General features: G+C 41.4%; 1 protein-coding gene across 2 annotated transcripts; it reads right to left on the bottom strand.

Annotated features, from left to right (window-relative positions):
- Window positions 1-14,966: 14,966 nt before the first annotated feature.
- Window positions 14,967-20,747, bottom strand: LOC110199339 (HLA class II histocompatibility antigen, DQ beta 2 chain-like). 2 transcript variants are annotated; one of them, XM_020974139.2, is made up of 6 exons: window positions 20,519-20,747; window positions 17,694-17,963; window positions 16,996-17,271; window positions 16,312-16,422; window positions 15,819-15,842; window positions 14,967-15,319 (listed from the first exon to the last, which is right to left on the bottom strand). In XM_020974139.2, exons 1-6 carry the CDS (start codon window positions 20,616-20,618, stop codon window positions 15,306-15,308), a joined length of 795 nt encoding a protein of 264 aa, XP_020829798.1. In that variant the 5' UTR covers window positions 20,619-20,747; the 3' UTR covers window positions 14,967-15,305. The 2 variants fall into 2 exon arrangements, with proteins under 2 accessions (XP_020829798.1, XP_078011572.1); XM_078155446.1 differs by having other exon boundaries at window positions 14,967-15,842.
- Between the last annotated feature and the right edge of the window lie 436 nt (window positions 20,748-21,183).

Below are 21,183 nucleotides of genomic sequence, written 5' to 3'. Positions count from 1 at the left end.
CTAGGACAGTACCTGACATATAAATAAATTCTTATAAAATTGAGTATCTTCCTTATTTGATGGAGTTACATACATGTAGGCTTCTAGGTCCTTCTTGGTAGGGTTGGATGAGGTCACTGATTGGTTTACCATGGCTTAGAGATGAGAAGTACTTAAATCTTAAACAGTTACAAAATGCATTTTTTGGGAACTAGGAGATGAGGGTTGGTATCTAGTCTGACCTTTCCCTTTGGTTAGTATTACCCCAGGGGGCTGTAGCAGAATCCATGCTCTCACAGTTTTAGTGGAACCAATGACAGTGCAGGGACCACCTGCTGATCATTGATGGATTGACTTGGCATCTACAATCCTTGCAGAGAGGAAGTTGGAAAGAGGAAGTAAAGAAGAATTTGGGTCACAAAGGTGATCAGAACTAATAAACCCATCTTATCTTCCCAATTCAATACAATTTAAACATTTTGAATTTGTAGTCAATAATCTAATTACACTTATGCTGAAGTTTCAGTGGTTCTGTATTTGCCATCATATCAGGTCTAATCTGGATGCAGTGCCTGCCCTCCCCCTCATAATTTTACCTCACCCTACCTAAACATTGCTCCCTGACACATGTCTCTGTTTCAGTCAGGCCACTCTCAATATCACCCATTCTCAACTCCTTGTGTTAATTCCCATCTTAGTACTCTTGATCGCGTTGTCCACTTGCCTAGAATTTCCCCTTCCTGTCTTGTTCCACTTATTGCACCCATTCCTCTAGGCCCAGGTACAATTCTACTTGCTTCATGAAGACTTTTCTGACTACTCCAGCTCCCGCTAAACTTTAGAATCCCACAGCTTTTTAAAAAAACATGCAACATGATTTAACAATTAATTATATTTTGTATTGTATTATTTGCTGTTGTTTTATCTTGGTCTTCCTAAGAGTGTAAGCTCTTTGAGGGTAAAATCATGTTTCACTGGCAGAGTTTGATCAGATAATACTCAGGAGGTGAAATGTAACACATCTGATTGGCAGTCCTGGAAACTGTTTAATGTCCTAATAAGCCTTCCAACTAATTAGATCTGTAAATTACTGAATCCTATTTAAATCATTCTGTAAGGCATGATATGATTCTTTCAGTGTTATCTTGGCTTTTTATTTGGGAATAGATGAGCATTCATCAAGAATTTATGATTAAACACTTATTGTGTCCCATCCTTCATTTGCTTCGTATTGTGCATTAGTGCCTCTTTTACTTTCCTCTTTTTTTTTTTTGGAAACCCTATACTACAACTAAAAGTAACATTGTCCCTAGGATTCTTAGACTTTCCTGGCACACCTCTGAACATAAGAATGAGAAGCACAATTCTCCTAATTAGAGGTCAGGGTCCCCCAGCAATGAACCCTGTTGAACTGAAAGCCTGGATATAGAACAATTGGATTGGTGAAGTACCTAGGCCACCATGAATCCAAGCAGCAGGTGGCTCTTTGTTAAATGCTTTCTTTTTTTTTTAAATATGTTTTTCAATGAACAAAAATCTCTCTTTTCCTGCTGATTTTGTTAATAATAAAGAAATGTTAGTGATTTGTATGGATTCATTTCATATCATGAAATTTTGCTGAAGCTATTTTTTTTCTGATTAATTTTAGTTGACTTTCCAGGGTTCTCTAAGAAAACCATTATATCATCTGCAATAATGATAATAGCAATAATAATAGCTAGCATTTATTTTGTGCTTACTATGTGCCAGGTACTGTGCTAAGCATTTTACAACTATTATCTCATTCAATCCTCATAACAACCCTGAGAAGTAGGTGATTACACTCATTTTACAGTTGAGGAAATGGAAGCAAACAGAGGTTATGTGGCTTGCTGGTAAGTGTCTCAGGTCATATTTTAACTCAGGCCTTTCTGACTCCAGGACTGGCACCATATCCACTGCACCACCTCCTTGCCTGATAATTTTGACTCTGCTACTACCTTTCTTTCTTTGTATCTTTGTATCTTTCTTTCTTTCTCTGTTTCTTTGTTTCCTTTCCTCTTTCCTTCCTTCCTTCCTTCCTTCCTTCCTTCCTTCCTTCCTTCCTTCCTTCCTTCCTTCCTTCCTTCCTTCCTTTTTTTTCTTTCTTTCTTCTATAGGTAGAATTTTTAGCACTGTACCAAATATTGGTGGTAAGGTGATAATGCACCTCCTTACTTTGCCCCTGATTTTATTGGAAAAAATCTTTAAATTTTCCTCATTACATATAATATTGGCTTTTGGTTTTGGTAGATGCTACTTATTGTACTAAAGAAATATTAATTGATTCCTATTATTTTCCAGTGTATTTAAGAAAAGTGAGTGCTACATGTCATCAAAAACTTTTTTGTTTCTGTTGATACAATCACACGATAATATGTGTGGTTCTTATTACTAACATGGTATATTACATGAACTGTTTTCCTGACAGTGAATAAACTTTGCATTTCCAATGTAACCCTTCAAGCCTAGAGCATTTGCATAAGATTGTCCTCCTTGGTAGAGAGAATGAGTTGATGCTGTGTGCTTGTGTGAGGAGCATTACTGGTACAGGTATATTAGGGAGAAAAGACACTTTTCATTCCTTATTCAATAATAGACACAAACTCCAGAGAGTGGTCATTTGGAAAGTGAAGACTGATTATTTATCATGATTTAAGACAACTCTAAAAGAGCTTTACTATTATCACTTGGTTTTTTGTTTTTTTGTTTTTTTTTGTGATCAGTGCCCCCAAAGTATAAACATGATATTCAGTCTGATGAAAACACGACTGGCACATCGTGGAGAGAGAGAGAAAAAAAGAGAAAGAGACAGAGAGAGACAGAGAGAGAGAGAGAAAGATAGAAAGAGACAGAGACATAGAGAGACAGAGACAGAGACAGAGAATAGACTTGGGAAGGCAGTCTATACAGGAATGCTAGCTCTGTGATATATTCCTGATTTCCAGATTGTCTCCCTAGAGACTTTGGAGAATTTCCCTTGGGTCAAATTAAAATCTCTTTGTCTTGATTGACTTGAGATCTTACTCCCTTCTAACGAGTTCATTTAGTCTGTGTATTTTCTGTTGTATTCTAATCTGTATGATTTCTCTGATTTATTTTATATCTGTTTGCATAAATGGCTTTACTTGCTATTCACTATTCACTAACTGTGCAACTAGCATATGGTGAAAAGGAGCCAAGCCTGAAGATACAAGATTCATTTTTGTCATTCCCCTTTAAATGACAGCATCCCAAACAGTTGGGGCTGGTAAGAGAGGAGGCATCTCTGGTAGTGGCAGCTGTTTCCAGATGGGTTATGGAATATCTTGGGATTGTGAGGTGGAGAAAGTAAGATGATTAAAAATGTTTTCATTTCAAAGTTTCTACTCATCTCTGATATTTTCATCAGAAATTCCTGAAATTACTTTATTCTATTAATCATCATGTCCCAGACTATACTCAGTTTTGTAGGATAAGCTATCCTTAACTACAAGCTTTTGCCTTTTGCATTTTCTACCTTTTATTGTAGTTGCTCCTAAGAGAAAGAGAGGGAACAAGCAATTATTAAGTGTCTCCTATGTGAGAGGCACTGTGCTAAGCACTTTACAAATATTATCTTACTTGATTCTCACAATAACTCTGGGAGATAGGTGCTATTATGATCCTCATTTTACGGTTGAGGAAACTAAAGCAGACAATGGGCTAAGTGATTTGGACAGGGTTATATGACCAGTAAATGTCTGAGGCCAGATTTTGATTCAAGTCTTCTTGATTCCAGGCCTGAGACTCTTTTTGCAACCCCAGGGCTTAGTACAGCAGATGCATAACAAAGTACATGCTTAGTAAATGTTTACTGATTGGCTGATCTTTTATTAAATGTCTATTGTGTGCCAGGCACTGTTCTTGGTAATAAGGATACCTTTGCATAATGAGATGGGATATGAAAGTAATGAAACAGGCCTGAGCTTACATTTTGATAGGGGAGCACAATATGAATTAAGGGGAGTATGACCAAGGAGGAGTATTTTGGTCTGGGAAGGATGAGAGATGAAGAAGGTATTATGAGACAAACATTTTGCTTTAAGCTATCCCTGAAGAACATGACCTCACACAGTAGAAATGACAAATAGAGCAGAAAATGGAGTCAGTTCTGTCAACTCTTTTTGTTTGTTTGAAAATTTGTTTATTTTTAGTTTTCAACATTTACTTCCAAAAGATTTTGAGTTCCAAATTTTCACCCCATCTTGCCCCTCCTCCCACCTCAAGATGGCATGCATTCTGAATATCCCTTCTCCTAGTCTGCCCTCCCTTCTATCTCTCCCCCCTCTTTCTTATCCCCTTTGCCTTCTATTTTCCTGTAGGGCAGGATAGATTTCTGTACCCCATTTCCTGTATTTCTTATTTCCCAGTTGCATGTGAAAACATTTTTTTTAAACATGTGTTTTTAAAGCTTTGGGTTCCAAATTTTCTCCCTTCCTCCCTTCCTCCCCACCTCCTGTCACTGAAAAAGCAAGCAGCTCAATATAGGTTATACATGTGCAGTTATGCAAAACACATAGTCATCATGTTGTGAAAAACTAACTCTATTTCCCTGAATCATATCCCACTTCCCCATTTATTCTATTCTTTCTTTTGACCCTGTCTCTCCTCAGAAGTGTTTGCTTCTGATTACCCCCTTTCCCAATCTGCCCTCCTCCCTATCATTCCCCTGCTCTCTTATCCCCTTCTTCCCCTATTTTCCTGTAGGGTAAGACAGATTTCCATACCTAATTGAGTGTGTATGTTATTCCCTCCTTAAGCCAAATCCTATGAGAATAAGATTCACTCATTCCCTCTCACCTTCCCCTGTTTCTCCTCCACTTTAAGAACCTTTTCTTTTCTGTTTTTTGTGAGATAATTTACTCCATTCTACCTTTCCCTTTCTCTTTCTCCCAGTATAATCCTCTCTCACCCCTTAATTTTATTCTCCAGATATGACCCTTTCATCTTCAACTCACCCCATGCCCTCTATCTATCTATATCTATATCTATATCTATATCTATATCTATATCTATATCTATATCTATATCTATATCTATATCTATATCTATATCTATATCTATATCTATATCTATATCTATATCTATATCTATATCCATACATACATACATATAATTTTTTTCCCCCTCCAACTACCCTAATACTGAGAAGGGTCTCATGAGTTATAAATATCATCTTTCCATGCAGGAATGTAAACAATTCAACCTTAATAAGTCTCTAATGATTTCTCTTTCCTGTTTACCTCTTCATGTTCCACTTGAGTCTTGTATTTGAAAGTCAAATTTTCTATTCAGCTCTGGTCTTTTCATCAAGAATGCTTGGAAGTCCTCTATTTCACTGAAAGACCATTTTTTCCCCCTGAAGGATTATACTCAGTTTTGCTGGGTAGGTGATTCTTGGTTGTAATCCTATCTCTTTTGCCCTTCAGAATATTATATTCCATGCCCTCCAGTCCCTTAATATAGAAGCTCCTAAATCTTGTGTTATCCTGATTGTATTACCACAATACTTGAACTGTTTCTTGCTGGCTACTTGCAATATTTTCTCCTTGACCTGGGAACTCTGGAATTTGACTACAATATTCCTAGAAGTTTTCCTTTGGGGATCTCTTTCAGGAGATGATAGGTGAATTCTTTCAATTTCTATTTTGCCCTCTGGTTCTAAAATATCAGGGCAGTTTTCCTTGATAATTTCTTGAAAGATGATCATGGCTTTCAGATAGACCAATAATTTTTAAATTCTCTCTCCTGGATCTCTTTTCCAGGTCAGTTGTTTTTCCGATGAGATATTTCACATTCTCTCCTATTTTTTCATTATTTTTGATTTGTTTTACAGTGTCTTGATTTCTCATAGCGTCACTAACTTCCATTGCTCCATTCTAATTTTTAAGGAAGTATTTTCTTTAGTAAGCTTTTGGAATTCCTTTTGCATTTGGCCAATTTTTCTTTTTAGGGCATTCTTGTCCTCATTGGCTTTTTGGACCTGTTTTGCCATCAGGGTTAGGCTATTTTTTAAGGTGTTATTTTCTTCAGTATTTTTTGGGTCTCCTTTAGCAAGGTGGTGACTTGTTTTTCATGATTTTCTTGCATCACTCTTATTTCTCTTCCCAGTTTATTCTCTACTTTTCTTACTTGCTTCTCAAAATCTTTTTTGAGCTCTTCCAAGGCCTGGGACTGATTCATATTTTTCTTGGAGATTTTGGATATAGGAGCTTTGACTTTGTTGTCTTCTTCTGGTTGCATGTTTTGATTTTATTTGTTACCAAAAAAAGATTCTATGATCTCATACTTCTTGTGAGGTTTGCTCATGATCCCAGTCAATTGCTTGAGTTATAAACTCTTTATTATGGTAGAGGTCTGCTTCCAGTGTGGAGAATGTACTGTCCCAAGCTTCTGGGGTTTGTACAGCTGTTTTCCTAGGGACCCGTAAATTTTCAGTTCTTCCAAGGTGGTTTGATAAGGGGAGAGGTGTTTACTCCTTTCCTGCCCTGTGCTCTGGTCTATGAGTGACCACAAGTACTCTTTTCTGTCTTGGAACCGTGAGGAGGATTTCCTCTTAATTGCCACTACAAGCTCCACCACTCCAGCACTCCTCCTTGCCCCAGAACCACCCCTCACAACTGTGACCCAGATCCAAGCATGGGCAAAGCAAGAGATTCCTGCCTCAACACTGGGAAAGAGATCCCTGCCATCCCCCTCTGATAAGCCATGTAATTCCCCCTCAGTCTATGGGCCAGAAGCTCAGGAAGCAGCCGCTGCCCCTGGCTGCACTTGGCAACTGGGGCTGAGACATAGCTTCTCTCTCACTGCAGAAACAGACTTTTCCCACTGACTTTCTAAGTTGTCTTTGGCATTTGTGGGTTGACAGGTCTGGAAACTGCCACAGCTGCCTGCAATTCAGGCCTCTGAGGCCTGTTCCAGGTTCACTGTGGCCTGCATAACCACACAGAACTGGGCTCCTCTCCCTGCCTGGTGTGATATGCCTTTCTGATCAACTATCCAGGTTGTCTTGGGCTGGAAATTTGTTTCACTCTGTCTTTTTGTGGGTTCTGCTGCTTTAGAATTTGTTTAGAGCCATTTTTTATAGGTATTTGGAGGGGTTTGGGGAAGAGCTCCAGCAAGTCACTGCTTTCACTCCACCATCTTGGCTCTTCCCTTTCAGTTCTGTCAATTCTTAACAGATCACTTTTTGCTCTTAAAGAAAAAAAATGCTCTTTCAGGGGGTGCAGCCAAGATGGTAGAGTAAAAGCAATGACTAGCTGGAGCTTTCTCCCAAACCCCTCCAAATACCTGTTAAAATGACTCTAAACAAATTCTACAGCAGCAGAACCCACAAAAAGGAGTGCAAAACAAATTTCCAGCCCAAGACAACCTGAATGGTCGATGGGAAAAGTCTGTTGCACGGGGCTAAGAGAGGAGCGTGGTTCAGTATGGGCCGTGTAGGCAAAGACCAGGGCAGAGAAAATGCAGAGCAAGCTTCAGGGGACTGAATTACAGGCAGCTCTGGTGGTTTCCAAACTTCTCAACCCACAAACACCAAAGACAGCTTAGAAGGTCAGTAAGAAAGGTCTGTCAGACCTGCGTGAGAGAGAAGCGTGGTCCAGCCCTGGCCCTAACACAGCCCTGTGGCAGTGGCTATAGCAGCAGCAGTTGCTTGCCAGAGCTCTTGGCCCACAGATGGTGGTGGGCTCCAGCAGCTTGTCAGAGGGGAATTGCAGGGATCCCTTTCCCAGCACTGAGGCAGGATTCTCTTGCTTAGCCTGTATTTGGATCTGGGTCACAGTTCTGGGTGGTGATCCTGGGGCAAGGATGAGCACTGGCATGGCAGAACTTGTGGCAGTGGTGAAGAGTGAATCCTCCTCACAGTTCCAAGGTAGAAAAGAGTGCTTGTGGTCACTCATAGACCAAAGAACAGGCTAGGAAAGGAGCAAATGCCTCCCTTTTGATCATACCACCTTGGAAGAACTGAAAATGTACACATCCCTAGAAGCATCTCTGAAAATAGTTGTGCAAACCCCCTGAAGTTTGGGACAGTACACCCTCCACACTAGAAGCAGAGCCCTACCTTAACAAAAAGTTAAAAAGTTAAGTAATTGGCTGGGAAAATGAACAGACAGCAGAAAAAAACCCCTCAGACTATAGAATCTTACTTTGGTGAAAAGATCAAAACATACAACCAGAAGACAACAAAGCCAAAGCTCCTATGTCAAAAGCCTCCAAGAAAAATAGGAATTCATCTCAGGTCATGGAAAAACTCAAAAAGATTTTGAAAATCAAGTAAGAGAAGTAGAGGAAAAATTGGGAAGAGGAATGAAAGTGATGCAAGAAAATCATGAAAAACAAGTCAATAACTAGCTAGAGGAGACACAAAAAATACTAAAGAATAACACCTAAAAAAATAGACTAACCCAAATGGCAAAAGACATCCAAAAAGCTAATGAGAAGAATGACTTAAAAAGCAAAATTGGAAAAATGGAAAAGGAGGTCCAAAAACTCACTGAAGAAAATTCCTTAAAAATTAGAGTAGAGCAAATGGAAGCTAATGATTCTAAAAGAAATCAAGAAATTATAAAACAAAACCAAAAGAATGAAAAAAAGAGAAGACAATGTGAAATATCTCATTGGAAAAACAACTGACCTGGAAAATAGATCTAGGACAGATAATTTAAAAATTATTAGACTATCTGAAAACCATGATCAAAAAAGAGCCTAGACATCATCTTTCAAGAAATTATCAAGGAAAACTTCCCTGATATTCTAGAACCAGAAGGTAAAATAAAAATTAAAAGAATGCACTGATCACCTCCTGAAAGAGATCCCCAAAGGAAAACTCCCAGGAATATTATAGCAAAATTCCCAAGTTCCCAGGTCAAGGAGAAAATATTGCAAAGCAGCCAGTAAGAAACAATTCAAGTATTGTGGAAACACAATCAAGATAACACAAGATTTATCAGCTTCTACATTAAGGGCTAGGAGGCTTAGAATATGATATTCTAGAGATCAGAGGAGCTAGGATTAAAACCAAGAATCACCTACCCAGCAAAACAGCATAATCCTTCGGGGGGGGAAATGAAAATTCAATGAAATAGAGGACTTTCAAGCATTCTTGATGAAAATATCTGAGCTGAATAGAAAATTTGACAGTCAAATAGAAGGCTCAAGAGAAACATGGAAAGGTAAACAAGAAAGAGAAATCATAAGAGACTTATTAAAGTTGAACTGTTTACATTCCTTCACAGAAAGATAATATGTGTAACTCATGAGACCTTTCTCAGTATTGGGGGTGGTTGGAAGGAATATATATAGAGAGACAGAGGGCTCAGGGTGAGTTGAATACGAAGGGATGATATCTAAAAAATAAAATTAAGGGGTGAGATAGAATTGTACTGGGAGAAGGAGAAGAAGAAAGAGAAAGATAGAATGGGGTAAATTATCTCACATAAAAGGGTCACGAAAAAGCTTTTACAGTGGAGAGAAAGAGTAGAGAAAGTGAGAAGGAATGAATGAATCTTACTCTCATCAGATCTGGCTTAAGGTGGGAATAACATACACACTCAATTGGGTATAGAAATCTATCTTACTATACAGGAAAATAGGGGGAAAGGAGATAAGAGGGGGGGATGATAGAAGGTAGGGAAGATTGGGGAGGGGGGTAATCAGAAGGAAATACTTTTGAGGAGGTACAGGGTCACAGCAGAGAATAGGATAAATGAGGGGTGGGATTGGATGGAGGGGGATATAGTTAATCTTTTACAACATTACTATTATGGAAATGTTTTGCATGACTCCACATGTATAACCTATATCGAATTGCTTGCCTTCTTAATGAGAGTGAGTGAGGAGGGAGAAAGGGAAAGAATTAGGAACTCAAAAATTTAAAAATGAATGTTAAAAATTGTTTTTACATGCAACTGGGAAATAAGATACACAGGCAAAGGGATATAAACATATGTCCCACCTTACAGGAAAATAGAAGGGGAAGGGGATGAGAGAAGAGGGGGTGGTCATAGAAGAGAGAGCAGATTGGGGGAAGGAATATTTATAAGGCATACTGTCTTGGGGTAGGGGGAGAGATGGGGAGAAAATTTGGAACTCCAAATCTTGTGGAAATGAATGTTGAAAACCAAAAATTAACTATTTTTTTTTAAAAAAAAGAAAGAATTTACAACTGATCCAACCATTCTGGAGAGCAGTTTGGAACTTTGCTCAAAGGGCTATAAAAATGTGCATACTCTTTGATCCAACAATACTATTGCTAGGTATATATCCCAAAGACATCTCAAAAAAGGGAAAACAACCTATTTGTACAGAAATATTTGTGACAGCTCTTTTTGTGTTGGCTAAGAATTGGAAATCAAAGGGATGCCCATCAATTGGGGAATGGCTAAACAGGGTATGGTATATGAATGTATGGGATATTATTGTGCTGTAAGAAATGGCAAGCAGGATGATTTCAGAAAACTCTGGAAAGACTTACATGAAGTGATGCCAAGTGAGCTGAACAGAACCAGGACAACATTGTACACAGCAACAATATTATTTGATGAAGAACTGTGAATGACTTAGCTATTCTCAGCAATTCAACGATCTAAGACGATTCCAAAGGACTAATGATGAAACATACCATCTTCTTCCAGAGAAAGAACTGATATTTTTTGGATACAGACTGAAGCATGCTATTTGTCTCTTTCCTTCATTTTATCTTTTATTTGAGTCTTCTTGTACAAAATAACTAATATTTTACATGATTCCACTTGTATAATCTATATCTTATTGCTTCCCATCTCAGGGGTGGGGAAAGGAGGGAAAAAAGGAGGGAAGGATAGAAATTGGAACTCAAAACTTTAAATAAAAATTTTTTTAAATATGCTTTTTCAACAAAATAAATGAATTTTGTAGTTAAGCCACCAGGAAGGAAGCTTCTTCCTTGTCTAGCCACTAAGGGAAAAGAGGCAGGTAATTATAAGCACTCTGATTGGCTACAAGCTCCTTGAAGGCAGATATTTTTGGGTCCTCTGAACTCTGCAGCAGTGCTTTAAAAATAGGGATAAAAAAGCTCAAGCTGTGATTTTGTTGATATAGGGAACTCCTGAATAAGAAAACTTAGCAACTCATAAACTTAGAATATTGCCTAGCAAAGGCATCAACCACAATCCATGCACTTGCAACAGTAACCACATTAAAATGGAATTAAAACATAAATAACATTACATTTAAACAACTAGGTCAATATGCCAAACACTGATCCTTTTGTGTGAATTAGTGGTTTGTTTCTGCTTGAGTTTTACACCACTGGCCTACAGAACTAAAAGTTTAAGTGGCTTGCCAAGGATCACACAGCCAATATATGGTAGGACTTGAACCCAGGTCTTCTGAACTCCATGGCCATCTGTCCATCCACTGCAACTAACCCTCTAGGCTCACTGAGTTTCATATTATATGCCTTCAACAAAATACTAAATAAATATCCACTGAATAAATGAATGAATGATTGCTTGGGGAGAGGGAGGGGCACAAAAAGCTATTTTAAAGTAATACTTTCCTTTGGTAACTGAAGATGTTTCAGAATTTTGGTAGTTAACTGATCAACACAGTACTACTAGGAATTGAGCTTGGAAAGTCCCTGCTGACTTCAGTTTAGGAAAAAGGAACAAACACCAATTTGGCCTCTTAGGAAGGGTTCAGGGATAGGAACTGAGCTCCCAAGAATCTACCCTACAGCCACTGTCCTGGTCTCCTGTTTCCTCTTCCCATGATAGATTGTTCATCAATTTCCCTGTGACAGTAATATAGTCGCTTGATAAATGGCTCTTTTCCCTAAAGTGGTAGACATAGTCAACATGGCATAGTATAAAGAAAACTGAATCACGTCAGAAAGGTGATGTCTTTACTTGCAAGTGAATTGGGTTAAATGAGGCAGAACTGTGCAAAGCCATCAGCCTCACTCTCTCCTCCAGAGTCATATGGGAAGTAGTGAAGTATTATTTCATCAAATATTCAGTCTGCTCTCAAGCCTTGGGCAAAAGGGAGTAACACTATTCCTTTAGCTCCCAGCAATTGTCCCCCCTGAGCAGCTTCTGGTTATGAGAGAACTCCAAACTGAGGACAAATCCCTAAGGACAATGAAAATCTATCAGACTCATTCCTTAGTGCTTAACAACTAATCCCATACCTTCTTCAACTCAATAATTCTGAACCCCCAGCTGTCATCATTCAAACATCATCTTCAGCCCCCAGTGTCTAATACCTTATTCCCACTCTCCTCAGCCAGGGATGTACTCTATGCTGACAATTCTCAAATCTACCTATCTTGCCTCAAACTCTCTGCTTACCTCTAATCTTGAATCGCCAACTGACTTTTGAACATCTCAAATTAATATCCAATAGACATCTAAAATTCCCTATGTTCAAAACTGAACTCTGATATAGCTTTCCCCTAAAACCCTCCCCAACTCCTATCTTCCCTATTACTGTAGAGGGCTGCACCATTCTCCTAGTCCTTCAGGCTTGCAACCTATGTGTCATTTTCTACTATCTTTCACCCCATATCCAAAATATTGCCAAGTCCTGTCAATTTTATCTTTGCAGCGTCTCTCAAATGCATCTCCTTCTCTCCTATGACACTGCCATCACCATGGTACAGGCCCTCATCCCTTCATGCCTGGACTATTGAATTAGCCCCCTGCTGGGTCTGTCTGCCTCAAGTCTATCTTCATTCCAATCTATCCTCCATTCAGTCATTTAAGTGACTTTCCTAAAGCTCAGGTCTAACCATGTCACCTCTCCTCCAACACTCCACTCAGACAATTCAGGTGGTTCACTATTGCCTCCATGATCAAATACAAAATCTTATGTTTGATATTCAAAGCCCTTTATAATGAAGCTCCATTCTACCTTTCCAATCTTCTTATATCTTACCCCCTGCCCCCAACTCTATTATCCAATGACACTGACCTCCTTGCCAGTTCCTAAAATAAGACACTCCATCACCCAACTCTGGATGTTTTCATCAGCTGGACTCCAGCTGGGATTGGAGCTATTTATATCTCTTGCCTTCTTTGGCTTCCTTTAAGTCCTAGCTAAAATCCTGCCATCTACAGCAAATTTTTCCCACTTCCCCTTAATTCTAGTACTTTCACTCTGTTTAATTTCTAAATTATCCTTAATATCTTTTCTTTGTACATATTTGTTTGTATGTTGTCTACCCCACTAGACTGTAAATTCCTTCAGATCAGCTAAAAGGTCTTTTACCTTTTTTTTTTTTAATACCATTTAATACTAGCATTTAGCATAATGCCCGGCACATGTTGTTCAGTCATTCAGTAACTTTTGACTCTACTTGACCACTTGGAATTGTCTGTAGGGAATTTTTTGCCAGACACAGGATTGGTTTGCATTTCTTCTTCCAGTGAATCCCCATTTTATAGATGAGGAATTCAGGCAAATAGGGGTTAAATAATTTGCCCAAGGTCATACAGCTAGTAAGTGTCTGAGATTGCATTTGAACTCAGATCTTCCTGACTCCAAGGCTGGTGCTCTAGCTACTGTACCACCTAGCTGCCCCTAGCCAGCCTATAGTAGTTGATTAATAAATATTTTAAAAGTGAATGTTGAAAACTATCTTTACATGTAATTGGAAAAAAATAAAATACTATTAAGTGAGGAAAAAAAAGAAAAAAAACTAAAATTTTTTTTGCTGCAATGAATTAATTTCTATAATTGCCAATAAAGTATTAACTTTTCAAGAGGATAAAATTGGGGGCATAAGGGCAAGTCCTAGCAAAAATGTAAAACTTGTCATTTGTCTTTAACTCGCCCTGCACTATTCAGTCAACTTTAGTAGGGGTATGTTGATGCTTAATTAAGGTTAATTTAAGATGGGTTAAAGGGAGAAATCTTTAGTGACTTCCCATCAGCTACTATATACAAATTAAATGGTTAACTACTGACAGTCAAGACCTCTAAAATATAGTCCCAATATTTGTGTACCTTGATCATATACCACTTCTCAAAATTCTGTGTTTTAATCAAACTGGAAAACTTTTTAATCTCTCATTCTTGTTCTATCCACGTGGAAGGTTGTGTTAATGTCTACACTGCTCTTCTGCTTGAAGTAGATACCACCTTCCTTTCAATCTGCACACTACCAACCACCCAACCCCAACATATTCCCACATCCATCTCTCTCTTCCTTCAAAAATCGACCTCCGATGCCTTGTCCTCCATGCAGTTGGCCCCGATCTCCCAAGAAAAAGCATCCCTTGAAGAAGGCAAAGATGGTCATTTTTCATATGAGAATCTGTAGTACCTTCCTAAGCTGGGCTTTAATTGTTGGTGCTTAATGTTGACTGGATTTGAATTAATTCTATCAGTAGTGGCAAAAGGCCTCAGCTGAGGGAAAGGAGGACTAAATAGGCAGGAAACAGATAGAAATTGATCTAACTGGTCAGAGAGAGGTGGCTCACTGGTTTTGCACATGAAATCCTTTCAGTCCTAAGAGAATAGTTAAGGAGCCTAGAAGCCTTGACCTGCAAATAAAGACTGAACTACCCTCATTAGAAATAAAAATTTTAAACCAACTTGGGTTTACTCAGCCCTCCCACTGAGTTCTCCCATCTATAGCATCCTCTCAATGCCACAGAATAACAAAGGGAATGTGAACAGACATAGTAGGAGGCCCCTCTCTCACAAAATCCTTTCATACAACTAAGAATGCTTAAGCACTGGCTGTATACAAAGCACTATGCTAGGAACCACTTAGGACACAAAAGACGAAGGCATGGGCAGCTGCAGCTTATGACATCTGAGGTGGGCCAGGTCTCAGTCCCAGGCTCCTTTTATCAGATGCCTTTTCTTTCCCCTTGCACAGAGCAGGGCCTCTTCCTAGCACTTCCTCCTTATTTTTTTTAATATGACTTCTCCAGCAGTCCTAGGGGCACAATGAATGATACAGATGACACCTTATTTATTAAGGAAGAATATAGTGAAAAAATGGGGTTAATGCAGAAAGGGTAGCAGTGTAACTAAGAAGGAGTCTGTAGGTGGACAGCAGAAGCAGACTTCCTTCTCCCTGAGGCCTTGAGCCAACAGAGGGTAGAAAACATCCAGAACAGAAAGTGGAAACCACAGGGTCTTTTGGGAGAGAGAGGATGGCAAATGGCCTCCAGGCACAGGAGAAAGCTGGCTCCAGGACAATGACTCGGCTGCTCCTCCCTCTGGGATGACTGGGGACCCTGGAAGGAGAGCAGGGATGGGAGGCACTCTCTCTGAAGGATACAATCCAAAGGTCACCTCAGCAGGCCTGCAGGGGGGAAGAGAGTCATTACAGGCTGCAGACTCTTCCAGTAGCAGCTCTACTTCTCCAAGTGAAGGGGAAGCCTGATGATCCTTTGGAGGTAGAGTCACCATTAACCCTTCCTGTGCCCTCAAATCACTACCCAAAGAGATTTACCCATTCTTCTTACTAAAACATGGATTTTTCCTCTTCTCCTGCCCCCTGGAATCCTGAGGGTGTCTCTGAAAACTCTGATCCCAAAGGGAAGGGATACTGCCTGAAGCAGGACTTCTGCTGAATCATGGGATATTTGGAAAATAGTTCTGGAAACTTCTTGTAGCAATAGGGTAAGATATCACCCATTCTCCCACTCCCCCTCCCATCCTAAGGATCTGTTGATACCCCAATTGGGTAGCAAAAGAGCCTAGTAAGAGAGAGACAGAACCAAATTATGCTCATTCTTCTAGTCTGTGAGCTCAGGAATGGAGAATTATGATCCTTGGCCACAAAGGGAAAGGGATATTACCTGCAGGCTGAGGCCCAGTGCATCCTGAGGTGGGAGTGGAAGAATGAGAAAGAGAAAAATAGAAGGTCACAAACAGTCAAATCCTTAAAGTGGGGAGGATTTCTACGCTAGAGTTAGGATGCTCATCTACCACCCCAACATGAGGGACCCTAAACTTTAACCCTGTTATGTCTGAGGAATTCTCACCATAATTAAAGAAGAAGGGAAGTTCAAGCCTGAGGGGTCTCCTCTCTTTGTCAAGCCCAGGATTTGGCTCTCACTATATCCCTCAGTCACAGAATCCTCCTATTCCAGGTTAGCTTTGGTTTGGGAAATATTGATCCTAATATCTCCCAACCCTTGGATTTGCATCTGACCTCCTGAGATAAGTTCCCTCTATGGGGTAAGGGGCAGGAGCTGGGGCCAAAGCCAAAGCCCCTGGCCCAGTAGAGATGGATATTCCCCCATAGCCTGAGTTCTGTGGAGCCAATGCCTCTTCCTACATGCACCTCACCTTTCTGGTTCTTCAGGTGGATGATCGGTCCTACACCTAGGAAGATCAGCCCCAGGACAAAGCCTCCAATTCCACTCAACAATTTGTTCTGGGCAGATTCAGACTGTACCCCTGCAGAGAACATGCCTTGGGGTCATCACTTATCAATCCTCTCCATCCCACCCTCTAACAGTCACCTAAAAGTGCAGAGCCCAGCTTGATTTGTAGGACACTAAGAAATTGAGAGGTAAGCAGAGGCAGAAGCATGGAGTGAGAAATGGAAGAAAAAAGATGAAGGGAGGTCAGGGCTGGGGGCAGAGAAGATGACTGCTTTTCTGAGGACATTCCTATTTCTTGATCCCAGAGATATATAAAAACTGAATTCGAAGAGGTAAAGATGATCTATCTTCTGTGGTAAGTGACAGTCAAGGGAATTTAAATCCCCAAGAGAGGATGGACTAAGATGCTGCAAGTTCCTCCTGTTGAGGAATGTGTTTTCAGAAAGCACCAAGGTTCTGTGGATGCTAGCTCGATGCTGCAGCCAGGAAGCTATGCTGGGACAGGGAATAGGATGCATATGATCCAGGGCGAAGGAGGGGGTTCTGTGGGAACATTCACTGAAGGACCTCCAGAGCTATGGAACTCTATGTCCTGGGGTTTAAGGAGAGGGCAGGCTGGGGACAGAGTAAGGGAGTTGGCTCTCACTCCATTCCACATTGATGGGGCTCTGAAGGCTGGCACGCTCCACACTGCAGGTGTAGACATCTCTGCTCTGAGGAATCATTTCCAACATGACCAGGGTCTGGTAGGTCCAGTCTCCATTTTGTATAACACCCCTGGACACAACCCCAGCTGTCTCCTCCTGCCCATTCTTGAGCCAGGTGACCTTGATCTTGCTTGGATAGAAGCCAGTGACAGAGCAGACTAGTAGGTGCTGCAGGGCCTCTGTCTTGGAGGGGGAGATGGTCACTCTGGGCTGGACTGAGTGGGGGGGGCAAAGTGTGAGGAGACAGAGAAGCTTTTTTTTCCCCCCTACAAACAGTCCCTTCCTTCTGATGAGGGTCCCTCTGGCTGTCAGGCCCTGAAGGCCTCCTCCAGTGGTGTCCAGCACAGGTTCAGAGATGCTCTCCTTTGTCCGGGAGTTGGTGGGGGGGTCAGACCCTCCAGGTTCCCATTGTCCCTATATTGGACTGCCTCAGTCCCCTCAACCCTGGCTTTGGCAGCAGCCTCTTGGGTGGTCCTGTCCAGGGTGGAGGAGGGGAGAGAGGCTACGGGGCACGCGGGGCGGGGGTCCAGCCTCCTCTGGGTCAGTTCAGGACACATGCTCAGGTCTGGAGTCAGGGGGACCACCTTCCCTCTGTTCCGGCCCCGGAAGTCAAGGAGTGAAGGTCAGGGTCACTCACCTCTTCTGTCCACCTCTAAAGACTTGTCTGTCTCGTAGTTGTATCTGCACACCGCGTCCACAACGGCTTGTTCTTTCTCCAGGAAGTCCTTCTGATTGTTCCAACGCTCAGCGCTTGGCTGCCCCAACTCTGTCACAGCCACGAACTCCCCCAAGACGCTGTCGAAGTGAGCGTATTCCTCATCATTGTAGATATATCTACAAACATGCCGCACCAGCTGCGTGCCGTTGGTGAAGTAACACTCAGCCTTGTGCTGAAACACGAAATCCTCTGTGGACAGACCCGGAGCAGCGTCAACCGCCTGCAGACTCACCAACTGCCGCCCCAGTGACCGGACGAGGACCGCCTGCCTTCATCGCCTCACTGGTCAGCTGCATGGCCTCCCTCGCTAAGCCCTTTGCTCCCAGCTCCCCTTCCCCCTTCAGAGCGCAGGTGAAAGGTCGATGGTTTGGCCTACTCTGGGACAATAAGGACGCGCCTCTGCCTCTCCCCTACCCCCTCTGCAATGGAGGGTTGGGAGCCATCCTTGGGTCTGGAGATTCAGAAGGGAAACTTCTCCCTACAAAGATGATCCAGGAAACATTGTGGCTTTCTACGTCTAGCCCCACGCAACACACACACACACACACACACACACAATCTTCACATGCGCACATATACACAATAAACATTCACACAACCCTCACATACACATACACACATAGTCACTCATACATACAATCATGGCATGTGGAGAAGGTAGGAAAGGGAAGTAAGGGGGAGCCACAGAAAGTTCTATCTTAGAGGCATAGACACAAGAAGGACAAGAGAAGAAGCTGAGCTCCTTCCTCCTTGTAGGGAATCTCTCAAGTTCCTCTTCCTACCTGCTCCCTCTCCTGCACAGAGCTGCCTCTCCCAGGCTATCAATACTTCACTCTCTTCCAAGACCTTCCTCCTCCCTGAAACAAGCTCCCTGCCCCTGGGAAAAAAACCCTACTCCTGTAATCTGAGCAACCTGTTCCTATTTCCCAGTACAACTGCATAGGCCAACAGTCCTTCGAACTGACACAATTGCCCTATTCCCAACTGTCTCTGTTCTACTTTAAAAAATTCCTTCTTATATATACAAAAATATTCATAGCAGCTCTTTTTGTGGTGGCAAAGAATTGGAAATTGAGAGGATGCCCATCAGTTGGGGAATGGCTGAGCAAGTTGTGGTCGATATAGGCCAAACCATCGACCTTTCACCTGCGCTCTGAAGGGGGAAGGGGAGCTGGGAGCAAAAGGCTTAGCGAGGGAGGCCATGCAGCTGACCAGTGAGGCGATGAAGGCAGGCGGTCCTCGTCCGGTCACTGGGGCGGCAGTTGGTGAGTCTGCAGGCGGTTGACGCTGCTCCGGGTCTGTCCACAGAGGATTTCGTGTTTCAGCACAAGGCTGAGTGTTACTTCACCAACGGCACGCAGCTGGTGCGGCATGTTTGTAGATATATCTACAATGATGAGGAATACGCTCACTTCACCTATAAGAAATGGTGAACAGGCTGACTTCAGAAAAACCTAGAAGGACTTACATGGTCTGATGCTGAGTGAAGTGAGCAGAACCAAGAGGACTTTGTACACAATAACAGCCACTTTATGTGATGACTAATATTGTTAAACTGAACCCTTCTCAGCGTTACAAGGATCTAAGACATCTCCAGAGGCCTCAGGATGGAAAATGCTGTCCACATCCAAAGAAAGAACTATGGAAGTCGAATCGCTATCACTTATTTTTACCTTCTGTTGAGTTTTGTTTCATCTTTCTGATGGTTCCTCCTATTGGTTTTAATTTTTACTTCTAACTTCAGTAATGTGAAAATATGTTTAATAGGAATGTAAATGTAAAGCCTATATCAGATTGTGCACCGTCTTGGGGAGGATGGGGGGGAGGAAGGTGGAGAAAAATTTTCAACTCAAAAGCATATGGAAGTGATTGTTGATAAATCAAAATAAATTAATAAAATTAAAAAAAAATTCCTCCTTATCAATCCAACTTCAGGTTCACTTAGTCCAATCCCCCCACTTTTACACAGGAAAGAACTGAGGAGCAGCCTGTTGAAATGACTTACCCAAGGGCAGCTAGGTGGTACAGTGGATAGAGCACTGGCCCTGGAGTCAGGAGGATCTGAGTTCAAATCCAGCCTCAGACACATAACACTTACTAGCTATGTGACCCTGGGCAAGTCACTTAACCCCATTGCCTAGCCAAAAAAAAAAAAAAAGAAATGACTTACCCAAAGACACTAGGCTAATAAGTGGTACACCTGGGGGTGCAACACAAGTTCTCTGACTCCAGACTCAGTTATCTTTTCCCCAAAATCACTTTGGTTTTAATAACTTCCAGTCAATATCCCACACTGGTAGAAAAATCGATGAAGGGTTTAATCAGGAAAAATAAGCTAAGTTCAAGGAATGTCATGCTCAATGAGCAACAAGTATAATCTAAGGCAGGCAAGGAAGAAATCTGGTGCTGAAGAAAAGGTGCTTTCAACACAGAGTGATATCCTTAAGTTGCTACTATGTGCAAAACATTTTTAAGCCCTGGAAATACAAAAATACCCAACAGAACCCATTCATTTCATTGTTACAATCTGAAATGTAGAGAAATGGGGAGCAAGAACTCTGACAAAGCTCCCTGCTTCAGCATCTACCCCAAATGGTCACCCTCTTTTTCTGGGGAAGGAGCCCTACCCAGTTTCACCAGCGGCTTCTATTCCACAGTAGGAGAAATTTTACAACTTCTTCTTGGGAGGCCAAGGACCTCATGCCCTGGGCAGAAGACCCAGGGAGTGGTATTACTACACTTACCTGGGATGTCCCTGGCCCAAGATGCAGGTAGACTCAACACCAGTGATGTCATTAACAGACCAATCTTCCAACAGCCAGCACAGATCCAAACATCAACCATGTTAGAGATGAGCAGGAGTCCAGGGAATAAGCAAACAGCAGGATGGATGGCCTCTAGTCAATCAACAGGACTTAGCACCTCACTTGTTGGAGAAAAAGACCTGGCTGGCGTCTTTAAGTCCCCTAACACTGAAAAGTGACTGAAAGAGGAACCAATAAACATTAAAGGCTGAGACGTATCATCTGTCTCCAGGCAACAAGTTATGAAGGGCCTGCTAGGACACTTTTCTTGGCAGAAGAAACAAGTGCCCTAGATCTAAACCCTTATAGCCTCAGAAATGAACTTGCTTCTTCATTTGTCCCTTGCTTTGCTCATATCTTCAGCCTCTCCTCTTTTGTCTTTAAAAGGCATGCCATTAGAATGTGAATTCATTGAGAGCATAATTGTATCTCCAGTTCTTAACACAATGCTTTGCACATAGTAAGAGGTTACTTAAGTTCTCTATTCATTCTTTCAAAAATATACAATTTTATAATAATAATGTTTTACATGTACTTAATGCTTTCAGATTTCAAGGTGCTTGTCTTACAGTAACATCACAATTCAATAATACTAGGAGAATTTT

Source organism: Phascolarctos cinereus, unplaced genomic scaffold (assembly GCF_003287225.1).
Source record: "Phascolarctos cinereus isolate Bilbo 61053 unplaced genomic scaffold, phaCin_HiC Scaffold_5;HRSCAF=322, whole genome shotgun sequence".
NCBI lineage: Eukaryota > Metazoa > Chordata > Mammalia > Diprotodontia > Phascolarctidae > Phascolarctos > Phascolarctos cinereus.
The sequence above is the reverse complement of the archived record's forward strand: the minus strand, read 5'-3'. Positions and strand labels throughout refer to the sequence as shown.

Bases quoted from the DNA above. Each gene is read 5' to 3' on its own strand.
- LOC110199339 (XM_078155446.1), bottom strand. From the start codon at position 20,618: ATGGTTGATGTTTGGATCTGTGCTGGCTGTTGGAAGATTGGTCTGTTA. The intron at 17,964-20,518 runs GTAAGTGTAGTA...GTCTGTCCACAG, and splicing joins TTGGGCCAGGGACATCCCAG to AGGATTTCGTGTTTCAGCAC. The intron at 15,843-16,311 runs GTGAGGTGCATG...CTCCCACCTCAG, and splicing joins CCACCTGAAGAACCAGAAAG to GATGCACTGGGCCTCAGCCT.